The sequence below is a fragment of the Lycium barbarum genome, chromosome 1 (assembly GCF_019175385.1).
Source record: "Lycium barbarum isolate Lr01 chromosome 1, ASM1917538v2, whole genome shotgun sequence".
NCBI lineage: Eukaryota > Viridiplantae > Streptophyta > Magnoliopsida > Solanales > Solanaceae > Lycium > Lycium barbarum.
The window spans coordinates 165,145,005-165,163,594 of record NC_083337.1 but is presented as its reverse complement, the minus strand read 5'-3'; the positions used below and the strand labels follow the sequence as shown (position 1 = coordinate 165,163,594).

Here is an 18,590-nt window from a genome sequence, read left to right as displayed (position 1 = left end):
GGGGAAAAAATTTATTTTACCTTTAGCAAATTTTTATTTTATTTTACCTTAAACTTAAATGGGCTACACTTTTCTTTCTAATTATTTGAATTTATATTGGACTTGGTCTGAGCCAAAATGTTGAAGAAGATCTATATATATATATATATATATAATATTTTAAATATGTATGTATCTATCGGTTTGGTTCGGGTTTTTTTGATTTAACACCAAACCAAACAAAATATTATCGATTTTTTAAAATTTAAAATCAAATCAAGTCAAACCAAACTGATTTTCGATTTATTAAGTCGGTTTGACTCGATTTACCGATTCGGATCGGTTTTTCGGTCTCATTTGAACACCCCTAGTACCAAGTTAAACAAGGCCAATCTTTTTGAGGCGAAGGAAGTATCATTTAATTATTGTTACATTAAAAAAATTAGCATACGAAAATATATAGTATACCCATAGTTCAGGGAGCTTTCGAAGGACACGAGCACGCGCCATCAGGTTCTCTATCGGAGTTGACTGGATTTTTTTTTTTTTTATATATTATTCAAATAGTTATCATAAAAACATTAATAAAAGGTGCCGTCAACTTTTTTGGGTGGACTGCGCTAGTGCCCCTTTGTTAAAAGAAATAGTCAAAAACATATTTAAAGTATTATTTTTTTTGCGAGTTTTTTATCTCAACTATTAGGTGTTTACGTTTTCTGTCTGAATTATTATCAAATATTTATCAAAACACACCTGGACTATCAAGTGTTTGTGTTTCATGCCTGAACAATCACCAACTACATATCTAAACACACCTCGACTAATATCTGATGGTGCTAGAAACTCGCAAAAACTGATATTTCAGGTGTGCTTTTTACCATTATCTATTGATTTAAAAAAAAAATCAATTAGTTCCTTTAATTATCCGCGTGGAGTGTTATTTGGCACCATTTTTAAATAAAAAAAATAGAGTGTACACCACGCATCATCAAATACTAGTCGAGGTGTGTTTTGATAAATAATTGGTGATAGTTTGGGTAGGAAACGCAAACATTTGATAGTTTAGATAGGAAACGCAAACATCTGATAGTCTGAATAGGAAACTCGCAAAGAAATGATATTTGAGGTGTGTTTTTGATCATTATCTCTAAAAGAAATATCAAAAGTGCTAGGTCTTATAATATTTAAAGGTTACTAAAACATCTTGTAGTCTCGATTTCTCTTATGCATGCTCTATTGGGAGTGAGATTTGCCTAAGGTATCATATGCATCGATCCTTTCGAGAGCCTACAGAGTTAGAATTCTATCTGTCCGTCACATGCTCGATTGGGAGTGAGATTTACCTAAGGTATCATATGCATCCCAAGTTTACAAAGTTAGAATTCTATTAATCCCTTCACTTTGTCCCGTCCTAATCCAAGGGGGTTTAGATTAACTAATAATTTGCAATAAGTTGCATAGAAATTATTTGAACTCTAATTTACATTATCATCTTCGGAGCGAATAACCAATTTTAGCACTAAGATGGAAGGGATAAAGGTATAAAACCAAATTCTAGGGCTTTAAAATATCCTCATAAGTATGAATATCTATTGGAGTTAACTTTTGCAGCGATTGGAAGGACACTTTGTAAGGATTTTCACAAATCATAGACCGTAAAACATAAATAATCTAACTTGAAATTCTATCAATTATTCAGGAACGTGGAACTTCATGGTTTTCACATAAACTTACAACAACGATAATTCAATCAAAAAAACATATATACCAGAATCGGCCATAGTGTTCTTGATTTGAACCGAGCCGAAGCGAAAGAACTTGATCTTCAGTTCATGACTTAATAAGTTTTCTTTTCTCTCTCTTTACGTTGTGCGTTCTATTCAAAATACCGTAGATAAGGTAGGTAATTCCCTTTAATAGGCAGAGAGAGGGATCAAGCGGTTATTTCTCACTCCTTATCAAAGTGGGTAATGGGGGTTATCCTAAATAACTCCCTTAATAAAATTTGGATTTAGTAATTATTTATTAAACCAAAAAATAATATTAAATGTGGGCCATGAATTAATACGTGGACCATAAAATTAACACATTTGACTTTGCAAAATGCAAATATTTCCAGGTAGTCCAGTTAAAAAACATTTTCTTTGAAAACTGAAAGCTTAGTCCGTCAATCTACTATGAGTTTAATAGCTCTTGAACTGCTCAGGGAAAAGGACATGGAAGAAAAAAAGAGCATTAATGGTATGACATCTTGAGTTTACTTGTTAAGTCAGATAAACCCTTTATGCTACACAAAATTTATTTGTCTAAAATCTGCTGGGTTCAAAAATGAAGAAGTCAGCGCCGGCTAAACGGTAAAGCCAATGAAGCCATCTCTTTAAGACCCAAAAATAATAAATAATAATAATAATTATTATTATATATTTATACTATTATATCAATAAAATGTTTCAAACTATATTCGTTTTTCCTCTTTTGAAGTTTGTTGAAATTATTCCAATGAGTGAGTAGATTCTGAAAAAGGAACAACTAATAGTTGGAATATCAAACTTGCAAAAAAATAATAGTTAGGTTTGTTTTTTTATCATTAATTCTAATTAATAACTACTTGGTCATTCTTGAATCTCTACTCCATATTTATCCTCTATTCCTCCTAAAACTTCTAAGTTCTAGGGCGAATTTGTAAAACAACATTCCCCCTCTATTTTTGGCCATTTACATCACTTACCCTTACAATATGTTGAAAAATTCATTTAAATTCAAGTATATTATTTTAACTATTGCTTTGAATTTATATTTATCAATTACTCCCTCCGTCCCAAAAAAATTGTTTTACTTTCCATATTAGGTTGTTCAAAAAAGATTGATACATTTCTATATTTGAAAACAATTTAATTTTATGAGATGATTTACAACCACACAAATATCTAATGTTTGTTTTGGACCACAAATTTCAAAAGTCTTTTTTTTCCTTAAACATCGTGTCAGGTGCCAAGTCAAACTAAGACAATCTTTTTGGGACGGAGAGAGTATTATTTAAAGGGATAAATGCACCTTTGTGTCCCTCGATTGCTGATGAATTCTGATTTTGGCTCTCATAATATTTGACTAAGAGCATTTAACCTTCAATTAAATGAAATTTGTGTTTTTGGCCTTTCATATAGGAATATTTGATTTTTGGATTATTTTTTCGAATTATGTGTTACTCTCAAATATGGAATATTTAATCTGAACATAATAATTCATTAAAGTTGTGAAGATTCACAGTTAGAGAGATCGAAAGTGCACATATCAATTAATTGAAGGTTATGCTTACCAGATCACAAGTATCAAACTCAAAATTTTAAATATTTGAGGATTAAAGTGCTAATTTCCCTTATTTTAAAATTTTAAAGACATGCACACGCATATTATATCCAAGTTTACTTAAATCTATAGATTCTATAGATAAATATACTTGGATATATAAACCATGTTCATCCTTTCCAAAAGTAGTACTCTTGCATTCTTGAATGACCTTATTTTTGTATTTAATTATCATGACATATACTGAATTGTCCCTTCGAATAACTGAAAAAAGTGGCATATAATTAACAATTCAATTATTTTCCTTTTTGGGTGAGGAATCTCCGAGCTTGCATCTCATTATTGATATGCAATCAAGATATTAACCAAATTAAAGATATTAATAATGTTGTCAAACATTCACTCATCTGTCTCCTACCTATCGATATGATCATCATGTCTAGGACTTATAGTGACGCCCTCATAAGAGAGAGGACTATTCAATAATAATTGAATCTTGAGAAACGTCTATAAAATTAATTAATTACGTCATCCATTTGATTTCCAGCAATTTACCAGGTCATCGTGTTAAATTATCGAGTAGTAAATAATTTACCCTAAATATATAACTCTAGGATCTTCTCAAAGGCTAAGGTAAAGAACACGATGATAGTTTCTTGTCTCCATCTCCATATCATACCCAAAATATAAGTATTAAAGATTCACAACTTGTTAATTTATAAGCAGAGTATCTGCCAGAGTCTACCATTTGACCTTGGAACTAGTTGTTGGAGATCGTTCTGCATCTGAATTTAAATAAGGAAACACGTGAGAAAGAAGATTAATTATGTAATAATTAATTGCTTTATGGAAGTGTTAGTATATTATTAGTAAAGTGTTAGTATGTAATTACGGAGTCGTTTTTGTTAGGAAACGCTTTATCACCCAACAAGGGCGGAGTCACAGTGGTAACTACGGGGTCGGCGAAATCTAGTAATTTTGAACTCAAACCTTGTATTTGTGGTAAAAAGTCGTTAAGATGTACAAATAATTTATTCAGAACTCAATAAATCAATAAAAAACTAGTTCAAAACCCATGCATAAACTAAATATTTCGACTCCTTCTCTGCCTCTCAATATGAAACTTCCCCACACGATTAATTTGTAATTAGTCGGACGCCTTCATTACTAGTATCGGACATGGAAAATAAAAAAAGTTATTATTTCAATTTCAAAGGTTGGGAAGGAGTGCCGTTTCCTCCAATACACCGCGTTAGCTTTATTTGACTGCAAGTAAAGCAGCCATTTTGTAAGCGGCTATTATTACTTTTTTGACCTCCTTTTCTACTACTTGCCTTTTGTGTTAGTTTAAGTTCTAATTAATTAATATATCTTTCACGGTAGAAAATGGACATGTTCGTTGGAGGTTAGTGTGAGCCATTCTTTTTCATATCACTTTTCCAACCTTGTTGGATTCACTTGAGTGGTTGAATATGCTTTGAGGAAGACAAGATGATGAAAAGTGCACATGCCAAAATGAGTGGAGACAGAATCAATCAAATTCAATGTATGAGAGTTAGTGATGATCTCTTAAACCCACATAACCATATATAATGTTGAAATTTGAACGTATCTTCGAAGAAATTAATTATTTACTATTTTTTATCTTTCTGCATAGTCTGGATGCGTGAAACTATAGTAAGTGAAGGTGTTAAAAGGAACAAGGTTGACCTAAAATCACATGAAAGGAAATTGTATCCAGTGCAAACCACAATGAAAAGATATAATTAAGAAGGAAAGAATGCCTGCAAGATATTCTAAACATATACGTATAGTGTATTACGTAGGATCATCAAAACCAGGAAAACTATTTAACCAAGCACAATCGTGGAGGAGTATGGGAGACTAATTAATGGTTATTAGAGTTATGCACTAGTACTAGCAGTTAAAAAAATGTTATATGAGTCACTATAAGGTAACTACAGGCATATCCTTATGATAAGCATTAGTTCTATACGTTCAACATGTATAACTTAAATTCATTATGAAGTTGTCAGGTATGATCGAATGGCTTAAATAAGAAATTCTGCGAATTGATTCAACATGTATAACTTAAATTCATTATGAAGTTGTCAGGTATGATCGAATGGCTTAAATAAGAAATTCTGCGAATTGTTTTAAAAGACTGGTTCAGCACTTGTATGTCAAAAGGGGTAACGCACTACTAAAGACAGAAGTTTTTCCCATCGACATTTCAGTGGGAAATTTATGCTATAAAATACTATGATTTTCCACCTCATTCCCACCGAACCAGCTCACTGGAAAAACACGTGATGGGAAACAAGTTTTCATTGAAATGCTGGAAAACATCCTAGTTTTTTCCGTGTGAAAATCCTACTATATATCTAGGTTTTTCCCACCAACATTCAATGAGAAATAGCCACTGAACATTTTTCATTAGGAAATCAGCGAAAAAATAGAGATTTTTTTATTAGTGACGTTTACATATTGTAATACTGCTCCAAATAGTAAACGAAGGGAAAAAAAAAAACTAATAAAACGAAGACACCGAGAATGTTCAGTGAACCTTTGGTATATATCATAAGGGGTTACCACTATTCATATTCAGATGCATGCGGCGGAACGGATTCCTTAAACAAATAATTAAATCCTCCAAAAACGGAATGTAACCATTGGGAATCTCTAATCACTTGCCTTAATTACACACATTGTCAACTCTTTAATTCCTATATAAACCCTCCCTCTTAAAGTAACACACATCAAATTTTAATATCTTCTTTGCATATTGTAAAATTAATCAGCTATTTCCTTGATCCAAAAATGGCTGATATTGAAGGAGAACCGGGAAGTTCTATGCATGGAGTCACCGGAAGAGAGCCCGTTCTTGCTTTCTCGGTGGCTTCTCCGATGGTGCCAACTGATACCATGGCAAAATTTTCAGTACCGGTTGATACCGAACACAAAGCCAAACAATTTAAATTTTATTCGTTTTCGAAACCTCATGGCCTAACATTTCAACTCTCCTGGATTTCCTTCTTTACTTGTTTCGTTTCCACATTTGCTGCTGCACCTTTAGTGCCTATTATTCGCGACAACCTTAACTTGACCAAAATGGACATTGGTAACGCTGGCGTTGCTTCTGTTTCCGGAAGTATTTTATCTAGGCTTGTTATGGGTGCGGTTTGTGACTTGTTGGGCCCGCGTTACGGGTGCGCATTTCTGATCATGTTTTCAGCCCCAACCGTATTTTGTATGTCGTTTGTATCGTCCGCTGGGGGGTACGTAGCTGTCCGGTTCATGATTGGGTTTTCACTCGCGACGTTTGTGTCGTGCCAATATTGGATGAGTACCATGTTTAATAGTCAGATTATTGGGCTAGTAAATGGTACTGCTGCTGGATGGGGAAATATGGGTGGTGGTGCGACTCAACTCCTTATGCCAATTCTTTATGATATAATTCGAAGGGTGGGTGCAACTCCTTTCACTGCTTGGAGAATTGCGTTTTTTATTCCTGGTTGGCTTCATGTTATTATGGGTATTTTGGTGTTGACTCTTGGTCAAGATTTGCCTGATGGAAACCGTGGTGCTTTACAGAAGAAGGGTGATGTTGCTAAAGATAAATTCGGTAACGTAAGTCCAAATTACACCCAAGATTTAATACTTTTGTACTTTTGCTTTATTAAGTAGACAAAATTGAGCTAGTTATGTATGTCTCATCTTTCTTAATTTCAGATATTGTGGTATGCTGCAACAAACTACAGGACATGGATCTTTGTCCTTCTCTATGGATACTCTATGGGAGTTGAATTGTCTACAGACAATGTGATTGCCGAGTACTTCTTCGACAGGTTAGATTAAAAAATTCGGACCTAACATGTAAAGCAAAATTTGAACTATTTTACAACTATAATGAAAATTTCCCTTTTGTCAAGGGATTCAAAAGATTGTGTAGATATACACAAGAAAAATTATTTTTACGTTATTTACATAGTACGATTTTTCGACGAAGTTAGATCCAATTGAATCTCCTCCGTTGGTTGTGGCTCCGCCGTTGCTGACTATGTAAAAGTGTTTTTACAGTTAACTCGTTATAGTAGGTAACCTGCCCAAAACTGCTATGTGTACATACTTAAACTAATTACAAAATTGTGTACAAAAACCTACAGATTTGATCTAAAGCTTCACTATGCGGGAATCATCGCAGCCACATTCGGTATGGCTAACATATTAGCTCGTCCATTCGGAGGATTTTCTTCAGATTACGCAGCCAAAAAATTTGGCATGAGAGGGAGACTTTGGGTCCTATGGATACTACAAACACTCGGAGGAGTATTCTGTGTCCTGTTGGGCCGTGCAAATAATCTGCCTATTGCCGTAACATTCATGATCCTTTTCTCAATTGGAGCCCAAGCTGCTTGTGGTGCAACGTTCGGTATTATTCCCTTTATTTCTCGTCGATCATTAGGTATTATCTCAGGCATGACAGGCGCTGGAGGCAACTTTGGTTCTGGATTGACACAACTATTGTTTTTCACGAGCTCGAAGTACTCAACAGCAGAGGGGCTAACTTATATGGGAATAATGATTATTGGTTGCACTCTTCCTGTGACTTTGTGTCATTTCCCACAATGGGGAAGCATGTTTTTGCCACCAACAAAAGACCCCGTTAAGGGAAGTGAAGAACATTATTATTCCTCCGAGTATACGGAAGCTGAGAGACAAAAGGGAATGCACCAAAACAGCTTGAAGTTCGCCGAGAACTGCCGATCAGAGCGTGGCAAGCGCGTGGGGTCCGCACCTACACCGCTAAATTTGACGCCAAATCGTGTCTGAGTTTTGATTGAAGGTTCAATGAGTTGAGTTGTCTCAATAAGAAAAATTTGTCCTGGTTTTTCTTTGTTTTTTAAAAATGATGTTTCTTGTTGATCTTTGAAGACAAATACTTGGAATGTACTAAGGTGGATGTTGTTTCTTTTTTAAATGAAGTATATATATTACTGATTGTGTGTGTGTTTCCTGTGGCTTTTTCAAAAGAATATTCTATGGCCAGTGGTTGTTGTTTTTCAGGGAGTAGATTCAGATGTGTATAATAATAAAACTTTTGACTTCTATGAAGTGCCCTGATCATTTCTTCCAGTTGGTTTGTAGAAGTATGTGAATTGTTTTTCTCCTCCTAGTGGCTGATTAAAATTGATATGAAAGATTCATATCAATTAATACCGTTTATAATAACCAGCAATTGTACAGGGAGAAGTGTTAAGTTAGCTTAGAGCGAAATCAAAATTAGTGTATACAATTGACAATTCAATTTCACGTAAAAGTATTGAATAACTCAGGCAGAACTAAAAAAAATTATGTACATAAGTAAGGTTTACATAACCATGTCTTGGTTTACTAACTTCCCTAGCCAAGATTTTAGTATCATAAAAAATTTCGAAAGGCAGCAAAGAGAAGATCATATGCATATTTTAATGTCAGTTGCTAACTAGCTTCACAGTAGCCAATACCAAACTAGGAATTAGCCCCCCACCCTGGCTTTGAGATACATGGAATCAAAAATATGATAATTTAAGTCATTGTGGGTACACGCTTTTAAGTCCAAAGTTGCGGGAAAGTTGACTTGGCTTCATTACAATCAGCATTAATTGATTAATTAACTTAATTTTATTAAGCTACTTGAGGTTTAAAAAGATCCTACAGTGTGACCATCTGAAGATTGTAGTATAGCAATTGATCCTGAATATTTAGGGAAAGCAACCAAAACATTTTATTCTGATCTGATTCAGAGCGGATCTTGGTTAAAGAATTGCTCTATCTTTAGGTCCTTCTCCTTAGTAAATTAACTTCTAGTCGGAGGAGAGGATTGTCTGGGACTTATAAGGAGACCAAATGTCCCTATCCCTACATATGTGGGATATTCAAAAATTAACACTCACTGTTTCACCAAACAAAAGGATTTTATGAAAAGACAGCACAATACCAAACTCCTTAATGAACATTGTTTTTAATCATTATTGGTTTCTGTCTGCATCCCAAAATGATGTTCTAGGTAACAGTAAATTGTGTAGGTGTACTGATAAAAGTGTCTCCATAACAGGGTAAAATTCATTACTACAACATATCATATTTTTCAACTCTTCTTCACCTGTAAATGGGCTGGGTCTGTAACACAAACTTATCAATAATATTCAGCTTCCAGCCAAGAAACTACTTTGTAGAGCTTGAATTAATTGGTTAGTGCGGCAGAAGCTAGATAGGCTGCTAGAACAATAAATTGTAAACATTCATTTACCTTCACCATCTAAATCTTATTGCAACCTTTACTCATAATAATAGACATATTCTATCCAAACGCGTAAATTGATCCGAACATCATTACTAAGAAATTGGAATTCTTAAGAATAATTAAAAAAAGAATTCCCAATTAGATATGTTGAGTGCTTGCACCTGGCATATAGGCAATGAGGACTGATTGTAGGTGTAGTATTAATGGAAAACACATGAATGTGACAGATCACTAGACATGGGTAATCTAGGAAGCAGGTAAGAGTCAATCCTTTTGCATTGTTGAGTAGATAATCTACTGTAGATTTTTATAGAGTTGCGGAAAGCCTCAAAAAGGTACAGTATTATAGATAATATTCGTATTTGCTGGCAAAAGATTGAGCATTCTGGATCCAGTCCAGAAACAAAAAAAGAGTTAATTTGTGCCTTACTATAACTTCATTCAATACTCTTTTGATGATAAATGAATAAGGGTGAGAGGAACTTTAATTTAAACAACTACTATAACATAATAAATGAATACGGAGTTGGAGTTGGAAAATATTAATGGATGAACAAACCAAAGGTTCATAACAGAAGTAAGCAAATTAATGCTAGGATGAAGACTCACGGGCAATCTCAGCTCACCTCATTTCCTCGCCCTTCTGGTATGCCACAGTGAGAGAGATGAGTATATTGGAAAAAGAAAAGGCAAATTATCTGATGTGTCAAAATATATGGATAATGTCAAGATGTATACACTATTGGTATATATATAATTTAAATTCCTTATATTGTGCAGGATTTAAGTTGAACTGATTGTGTAACGAATTTTTATACTATCAGTACAATTTAACGGATTATGGCAGGTTATAAAGTACTCTATTTTTTGGGTTACTATGCCAAATTTTCTATGAAAAATCAGTCAACTTAACGTGATGATATAAAAACATTTTTAGGCGGTGTTTGCACGAAATTAAACTTAAAAAGTTCTTTTTCCATGCTTGTCCTGTACTCTCTTCTCTGCTTGCAATGAGCTGTATCATTACAAAACTACAACTAAACCTGTCGTCTCTACTGCTCACGAGCCTATTTATAGTCCCCTTTGGCCCGTTCTTTCGCTTCTTATAAACCACACATCGTAAGACATCCCTTTTCCAGAGCCTATAATCTCCACATAACACAGTTTAATTTACAGAAACTCCACACAAGAAAACTTTTTAAAATGATTAATGCTGCTTCCAGAATACATCTTTTCCTTCAACTCACATACATCGGCCTTGTTTTGCTATCTTCTCTAATCAATGAAACTCTGGGAGTCCGCCAATTATCTGAAGAGTACATGATAATGAAACCCAACTTGCACAATAAACACCCCTTTTTTCATGGGAGGGAAACCAAGAATTGCTTACCAAAAGGTTTCAGGCATGCATCTGGTCCAAGCCGATACGTGAACAATCATATATTTGGCTCACTTGGAGTTGGATGTTCTCAAGACAAGCATTTCAACCAACCTTAGCCCAGCAATGTTGTTATATATGAGAATCAGTGAACTAATACGAAGCAGCATTCTTTATATCTAGTACATGCAATCTTTTGTCTTTGGCACTTACGTTCTTCGAGTATAGTGGTGTTTCATCTATACTTCTATATGTAAGCTCATTTTAAGTTGCTAGATATTTGCTAATTATCAAAAAAGAAAAACGAAAATTTCATGATGCACTATGTTTCGGTATTTATTATAATGGTAAGTTACATTCTTTGTAAAGGGAATAAACACAAGTTACTTGCATGTACAAGCCTTAAACAGAGTGATTATTAGTATAATTTCTTTAACAAGGTCTCAGTTGTTACTAACGCTACATTCACTCACTAACTGGAAACACGTTTTGACGGATTCTTAATTCTTATAAACATTACGATTTGGAGTTCAAATATAATAAGAGCAATAACTTAAAATCATGTTAGTTTCGAGCTGCAGAAACTTATCTTTTGTAATTTGGCAGAAACAGGGTTGAGCTTCTACCGGAACATAATCTCGGACATTTTCAACTTACTATGATTTCTTAATATATCACGTTCCATGCTAAAACTAAAACATGAAATTATGCCATTCAGCAAAACCCCACACCACACTTGGACTATCAAATTGATGTAGCTTCCCTAATACAAAGGGACTATCTTATTAGATGCTCATTCACGGAAAGGGAAGTAATCTTAAGAGAAAATTAGCACCTAATATACGAAGGCAGCTTAGGTAACACGAAAGGGGAAAAGAAAAGTAGAGAGAAAATAACCAAGGTCCCACTGTATTAGCAAAGCTGTTGAGGTTGTTTAAAAATGTCACAGAACACCTCAAGATAACAACATTAAAGAGTAGGCAAAATAAAATAGTAGTTAAGCAAGAGCCCTACACCTTCCAGAAACAAAGTAATAATTCCAGACATTTTCGTAGAAGTAAATTGTTTAGGCAACTCTATTGCACCAGAAAAGAAAGATGCCGCAGCAAATAACAGGGTAGTCCATAACTTTAGCTATACAAGTCGTCATCATCAGCTCCAGCATTAGAAGTTGCGAAGGGATCAGCTGCAGCAGCTCCACCACTGGCCTCAGCAAAACGAAATTCAGTTCCAAAACCTCGAGATTGCTGTAAGGTCTGAGCAAACGCCTGGTATTTACGAATATCGGCATCACTCACACTACGTCGAGCATACTTCATGGACTCCTCAAAGTGAGCAGGCTTAATCTCTGATATCTCATCATCAGCATCCTCATCCATAGAATCAGGATTCTCTGCTCTTCTCTTTTCCTTTTCTATATCCTGTAACAAGAACGCCATTTGACAAGTATTAGGACTAGATTAAAGTCATAGATTCGCCTCCCAATATCAGTAGATGTACAACAGCAAACAACACAGATGAAAAGCTGTAAGAACAAAGACAGATGATGTGACTTCAGACTTAAAAGAACAAAACCAAATACAAAAAATTAAGAGCAGATGAAGAGCATACTTTCTCAATGTTCTCCCTTATGGCATATTTGCAGGCCCGTTGACAGATCTCGGTGATATCAGCTCCACTAAATCCCTGAGTATATTTGGCAAGAGCTCTCAAATCAATATCTTTTGATAAGGGAGATTTTCTAAGACATGCCTTGAAAATCTGATGGCGTGAGTCTTCATCTGGCAGTGGGATATAAAGTAACTGGTCAAGTCGACCAGGTCGCAGAAGTGCAGGGTCAATAATATCAGGCCTGTTTGTGGCCCCAATAATAAAAACAGTTTTCTTTGCATTCATGCCATCCATTTCAGTCAAAAGTTGGTTCAGAACTCGATCAGCTGCTCCACCAGCATCTCCGCTACTGCTTCCCCTCTGCAATAAAATCAAGCACCACTCTTTGTAAGCAGTGATACAAGGATTAACTATTTTTGTTTCTTTTTGCCCTCCTTTTTACAGATATATCTACTTATATCTACTTGGTTGCCAGATTGGGATATGTCTGCCTCTTTTTCCGTGAAAATCCATCAAAAAGTTCCCATGTTTGCTTACTACAAACAATTTGGTAAACTTGAAAACATCTTACCTGAGTAGCAATAGAGTCGAGCTCATCAAAGAAGAGGACGCAGGGTGCAGATTGTCTAGCCTTGTCAAAAATTTCACGGACATTGGCCTCACTTTCTCCAAACCACATGGTGAGCAGCTCAGGTCCTTTGACACTAATGAAATTGGCTTGACACTCATTAGCAATTGCCTTGGCAAGAAGAGTTTTCCCACATCCTGGGGGACCATAGAAAAGAACACCTTTCGAAGGTGACATACCAAATTTCTCGAACTTCTCTGGATGCTCCACAGGGTATTGAACAGTCTACATATTAAAACAAGAAGAATGATGAAACCCTCAACAGAAGTTGGTAGCGTATATGAATGCATCAAGACCAACTTATTGAATTCAATTACCTCTTGGAGCTCTCTTTTGACATTTTCAAGACCTCCAATGTCTTCCCATGAGACATTAGGCACTTCAACAACCTGTGTATAGTTTTCACAAAAGAATCATAAGCAACAGTCAACATTGCACATGATCAGGTAGCAAGCTACATTACATAATGGGGTCGTACAGGCTACTTACTGTTTCACGTAATGCAGATGGATTGCTTGTTCCTAGAGCAGTTTGGAAGTGCTCATTTGTGACAGCCATTGAATTCAATATTTCAGCATCTATGGAATCATCTTCCAGATCAATGACATCCATTTTCTCTCTAATGCACTGAAGTGCAGCTTCAGTGCAAAGAGCAGCAAGATCAGCACCAACATAACCATGTGTATCTTTTGATATTCTTTCCAAATCAACCTGCAGAATAAATACCCATCATTATGCTACGGTCAAAAGTTGATCCCCACAAAAAAAAAAAACAATAAGTTGGGCTTACTTCTTCTGCAAGCTTCATATTCTTGGTGTGAATACGAAGAACTTCAAGACGTCCAACTTCATCAGGAACACCAATGTCAATTTCCCGATCAAACCTACCAAACCTTCTGAGAGCAGGATCAATGCTGTTAGGACGATTGGTAGCTCCCATAACTATGACATGAGCACGAGATTTCAGTCCATCCATCAGAGTCAGGAGCTGAGAAACGATCCTTCTCTCAACTTCACCATGTGTCTTCTCTCGCTTGGGAGCAATTGAATCAATTTCATCAATGAATATAATAGATGGAGCATTTTTCTCAGCCTCTTCGAACGCCTTCCTTAGATTGCTTTCACTCTCTCCAGCCAATTTGGACATGATTTCTGGTCCATTAATGCAAAAGAAAAATGCACCAGTTTCATTAGCCACCGCTCTGGCTATCAGGGTCTTCCCTGAACCAGGAGGTCCATAAAGCAAAATCCCCTTTGGTGGTTTCACACCAATGGATTTGAAAAGTTGAGGATGCCTCAATGGCAACTCCACCAGTTCACGAATCTGAGCCATCTGTTTTCTCACACCACCAACATCATCATAGCCAACTTCATCCAGTCTCTCCTCATCCTCCCTTTTAACAGGCTCCCCCTCACAAAAGATTTCAGTGTCCGGAGCAACAACACAATATTCCCCTGGGTCAGTCTCAATAACTTTGAATTCCACGCTTCTCATCCCTCCTCTAACAAGGAAATTGTCCCCTTTCCTCAGAGGACGATATGCTTCCAAAAAGTAAGCTGCAAAAAGAAAAACGTTTAAATTGAGGCCAACACAAACAGGATACTGTGACAGTGATAATTGATAATCATTGAGAAACGAAAATTGTAACAGATATGCAAGTTATTTCTGTACAACTAACCCGATTCCTTCAGCCCACCCTAATTATTATTAGATTTAATGACAAGTTCAATAAAGTGGAAATTCCTATACCACAACAGTACCGAAATTAAAACCTTGAAAATTGCCAAACTGTGCACCATGCTTGAGCTATTCAATTGGAAAAGTAATTGTGTGCGACAGTCAAGCTACACACTTACGTTTCAAAAATGCATCAAACAAATCCCCAGTGAGACCTTCTATTGTATCATCTATAGGAAGTATGTGGACACGCTTCCCATACTTAACATCTGGACATTGGTGCACAGACACAACATCTCCAAGACGGACCCTCAAATTTGAACGGACAACCTTGTTCATCCTAATCTTCGGCTCATCGCATGTTTCATCGGCCAGAGCAATGACAACTGTATCCTTCCTTTTCTTTCCCTGGATATAAATGCAGCACAAAACTATTGGGTCAATCGGATAGCAGACACACATGCAAACAGATAAGAGAGGTAAAGAATTAAACCACATGCACCATGAGAAATTACTGCTGTTCTCTTTAAGAGCAAAAAAAGTGCAAAAAGAAAAAATGCAAAGAGAAGTGAGAAGTAAAGTACATTCTTCTTTAAAGCGAAGCGCACAATTTTGCGAAATATTAAAAGTATCAAGATACACATATACATATATGAATGTAGTACGGTAATAATCAAATTCCAATTAAAATAACTACTTTAAACATCCTACATCCATTAATGCCTGATATCAATTCAACTCCTCAACTTTGAGATTCAAAGAATCAACTGCTTCTCATTGGGATAACATTACGAGTCTTTGTTTGGCACAAGACATAACTACACCATATTTCATCACTTCAAATTTGGTTTCATTTTCTTCAAAAGTGACAGTATTCTCAAACTGGTATATCTACCATGATTCTGAAAGTCTCTTTTTTATGAAGAGAGTAAATTCAGAAAGTCTTTTTCCATGATTATGTAATATAGCCGATTAGCAGGTAACTTATAGAACCCATTGACATCTGCTCCTCACGGATCAACAGAGTACAGACTCAGTGACACATGGGAAGAGGGCCATCTATGAACCACGTCACAGAATCCACTTTCATAAGAATCGCAAAGCATTATGTAAATCAATAATCATCAATCAACTATACCTCAATCCTAAATTAGTTGGAGTCGGCTATGATTCACTGTATACATTTAGCTATATTCTAGTCCATTTCATACCAATACCAAATGATTTGCCTTTTAATATAATGAAGGATTCTTTAAAACTAGAAATTTTCTAATCTCACATGTATCTTTACACGAAAGTATAAGTCTCTAATCCAACTAAAACGACTCGAGACAAACACTGGATCTAATGTAAGCATACCAATAACAATGTCAACTCATAGTACCAGTTTCAAAAAAAAAAAAAAACAATGTCAATTATTGGTATAACTATATGGATCCTTAGCTTCCATTGTATTATCTTCTTACTTAAATCCACATAAATTTCAAGAGTGTAGGAAGCCATATGAGCAGGTTATTTTTCTGTACTAGAACCAAATTTGTTACAAGTTCGTGAATAATTTGTCCCTACAGAGACTTTCCTGAGGGGTCATCTCAGTTATTGATCTCCCCTTAAAGCACAAAACCAAGTTCCAAAAGAATACCTCGACAGTTTGTGACCAATTTTAAATAATAAGTTGCTTTTCAGTTTAAACAAATTGGTCACAGCTATAACCCATAAAATTGTCATTCTCAGACCCATCATCAAACAAGCAGAACAAACACCGCATTGCCACAACATCACCACCTCAAAACGTAGAAAGACTAATATAATATCTCCCAAATCTATTGGATAGTATTGCTTCTTCCAAAAAGGTAAAACTACTGAGTCCACCAGATTCACCAACAAATAACAAAACAACTTAGATGTTAACCTAAGCAACCAAAAAAAATCAATTACTACCACGATTATCTTCACTATAAACCTAAAGCAATCGGATGATCCACATTGAAAACCTAAAAACTCAAGTTTTCACCTCACAACGTAATACCATATCTCTCAAATCTATCGATAGGATTCAACAACAAATAACATAAAAACTGAGATGTTAACCTAAGCAACCAAAAAAATCAATTACTACCAAGATTATCTTCACTGTAAACCTTAGGCAATAAAATTATCCACATTGAAACCCTAAAAAACTCAGGATTTCACCTCAAAACGTATAAAAAAACTCATATAATCTATCTCAAACCTATTCGAACCGACAAATAACAAAACAACTTAGACGTTAACCTAAGCAACCAATAAATCAATTATGAACAAAGTTCTCTCCACTGTAAACCTAAGACAATCAAATTAACCACATCGAAACCCTAAAAAACTCGAGATTCAGGGGAAAACCCTAAAAAAAATCAATAATTAACAAACCTTGATGAGAATTGTATCTCCACGGAAGAGCTGAAGCTTCTCCATAGTAGCAGGATGTAGTGCAACAACTGAGTTATCATCATTGACCGCTTCGTCAACGACTAGCCGATTAGGAGACTTCTTTCGTTCCAAAATCGCCGTTGAGAAATCCTTCTTCGCACCTTTTCTGTAAACAAGAAAAAAAAAAACAAATTACAAATCTAATAACTTTCTAGAAACGAATTCAAAGTTAAAATAACTCAGTTGATTAACCGATCGAAAGAACTTACGAGTCAGATGACTCGGCTTGGTTAGTCATATTCGAGATCTGGATTAGGGTTAAGCCGATAATAAATTAAAGAGAGACTGACTTTTTTTGGTGAAGGAGAGAACAATGAGTGCAAGAAAGGGATATGGAGAGGAAGTGAATTACGAATTTATTATTAGAGAGAGAAAAAAGAAATACGAGAAATAATATTAAAAGAAATATTAAATACGTACTGCGGTTCTATCTGTATTTCCTGCTTTTGGACGTATCATCTCATTTTATAATACTCCTAGTAGTAGTCGGTAGATAAGGTATTCCGTATTTCGATGGGAGTAAAAAAGGTATTCCGTATTTTCGGACAGTATTTGGTTTTTGAAGTTAAAACAAAAAAGGAGATTTTAAGACTTGTTATATACAAGAATTTTAGTAATTTGTAAACAGTTTAAGTAGACGTTTGGTCATGTGACATGGAATCATCATTTTTGGCCTTCAAAAAAATTCACAAGGCAGAGTTTTGAAGATAAAATTCTATCTTGCGAAATTTTTTTTTCTTTTTTATTGAGTTAGGATTCGAATCCAGAACCTCGAAGTATTAAGCGAAAGGCAAAAATTAAAAACACCAATTTGAGGGGCAAAATAAAAGACCACCCCAAAAGAAGGTCAATCCGCGCAAAAAAAAATGTTAATATTTGCCAATAATACTAGGCCCAACAGGATCCACTAGTCTTGGGCCGCTCGACATTTCAAAACGATGAAGTAACATGATTTGACGAGGAAGAGGCATGGCTATTTCTACATCGATGTGGGTAGAAATAAATGGTTATGGCATTAGAGGTACTGGTTTTAGTTTATATCAATTTAACACAAATGTTTCTATCATCTTATATAACTTTTTAAGTTTTTTTCCGGATGGAGTGCACAAATATTAGCCTGATCAGTATTTAAAATATACTAGGAAAATATTTAAATTTCAGCCAATTCGAAATTGGTCTGTGCTGCAACTTCAACCATTTGGATATCAAATTAGTCAAGCCTAACTTTAAACCTTCCAATTGGCTTCAACTCCAG

General features: G+C 35.3%; 2 protein-coding genes across 2 annotated transcripts; one reads left to right on the top strand and one right to left on the bottom strand.

The window, feature by feature from the left end:
• The first annotated feature begins 5,957 nt into the window (after nt 1-5,957).
• Nucleotides 5,958-8,377, top strand: LOC132626244 (high affinity nitrate transporter 2.4-like). Its single transcript, XM_060341055.1, has 3 exons — nt 5,958-6,915; nt 7,018-7,133; nt 7,452-8,377. Exons 1-3 carry the CDS (start codon nt 6,106-6,108, stop codon nt 8,116-8,118), a joined length of 1,593 nt encoding a protein of 530 aa, XP_060197038.1. The 5' UTR covers nt 5,958-6,105; the 3' UTR covers nt 8,119-8,377.
• A 3,465-nt stretch (nt 8,378-11,842) lies between these two features.
• On the bottom strand, nt 11,843-17,704 carry LOC132604742 (cell division cycle protein 48 homolog). Its single transcript, XM_060318249.1, has 9 exons — nt 17,545-17,704; nt 17,276-17,441; nt 15,046-15,274; nt 13,979-14,745; nt 13,678-13,899; nt 13,506-13,577; nt 13,132-13,413; nt 12,561-12,920; nt 11,843-12,370 (listed from the first exon to the last, which is right to left on the bottom strand). Exons 1-9 carry the CDS (start codon nt 17,571-17,573, stop codon nt 12,080-12,082), a joined length of 2,418 nt encoding a protein of 805 aa, XP_060174232.1. The 5' UTR covers nt 17,574-17,704; the 3' UTR covers nt 11,843-12,079.
• Between the last annotated feature and the right edge of the window lie 886 nt (nt 17,705-18,590).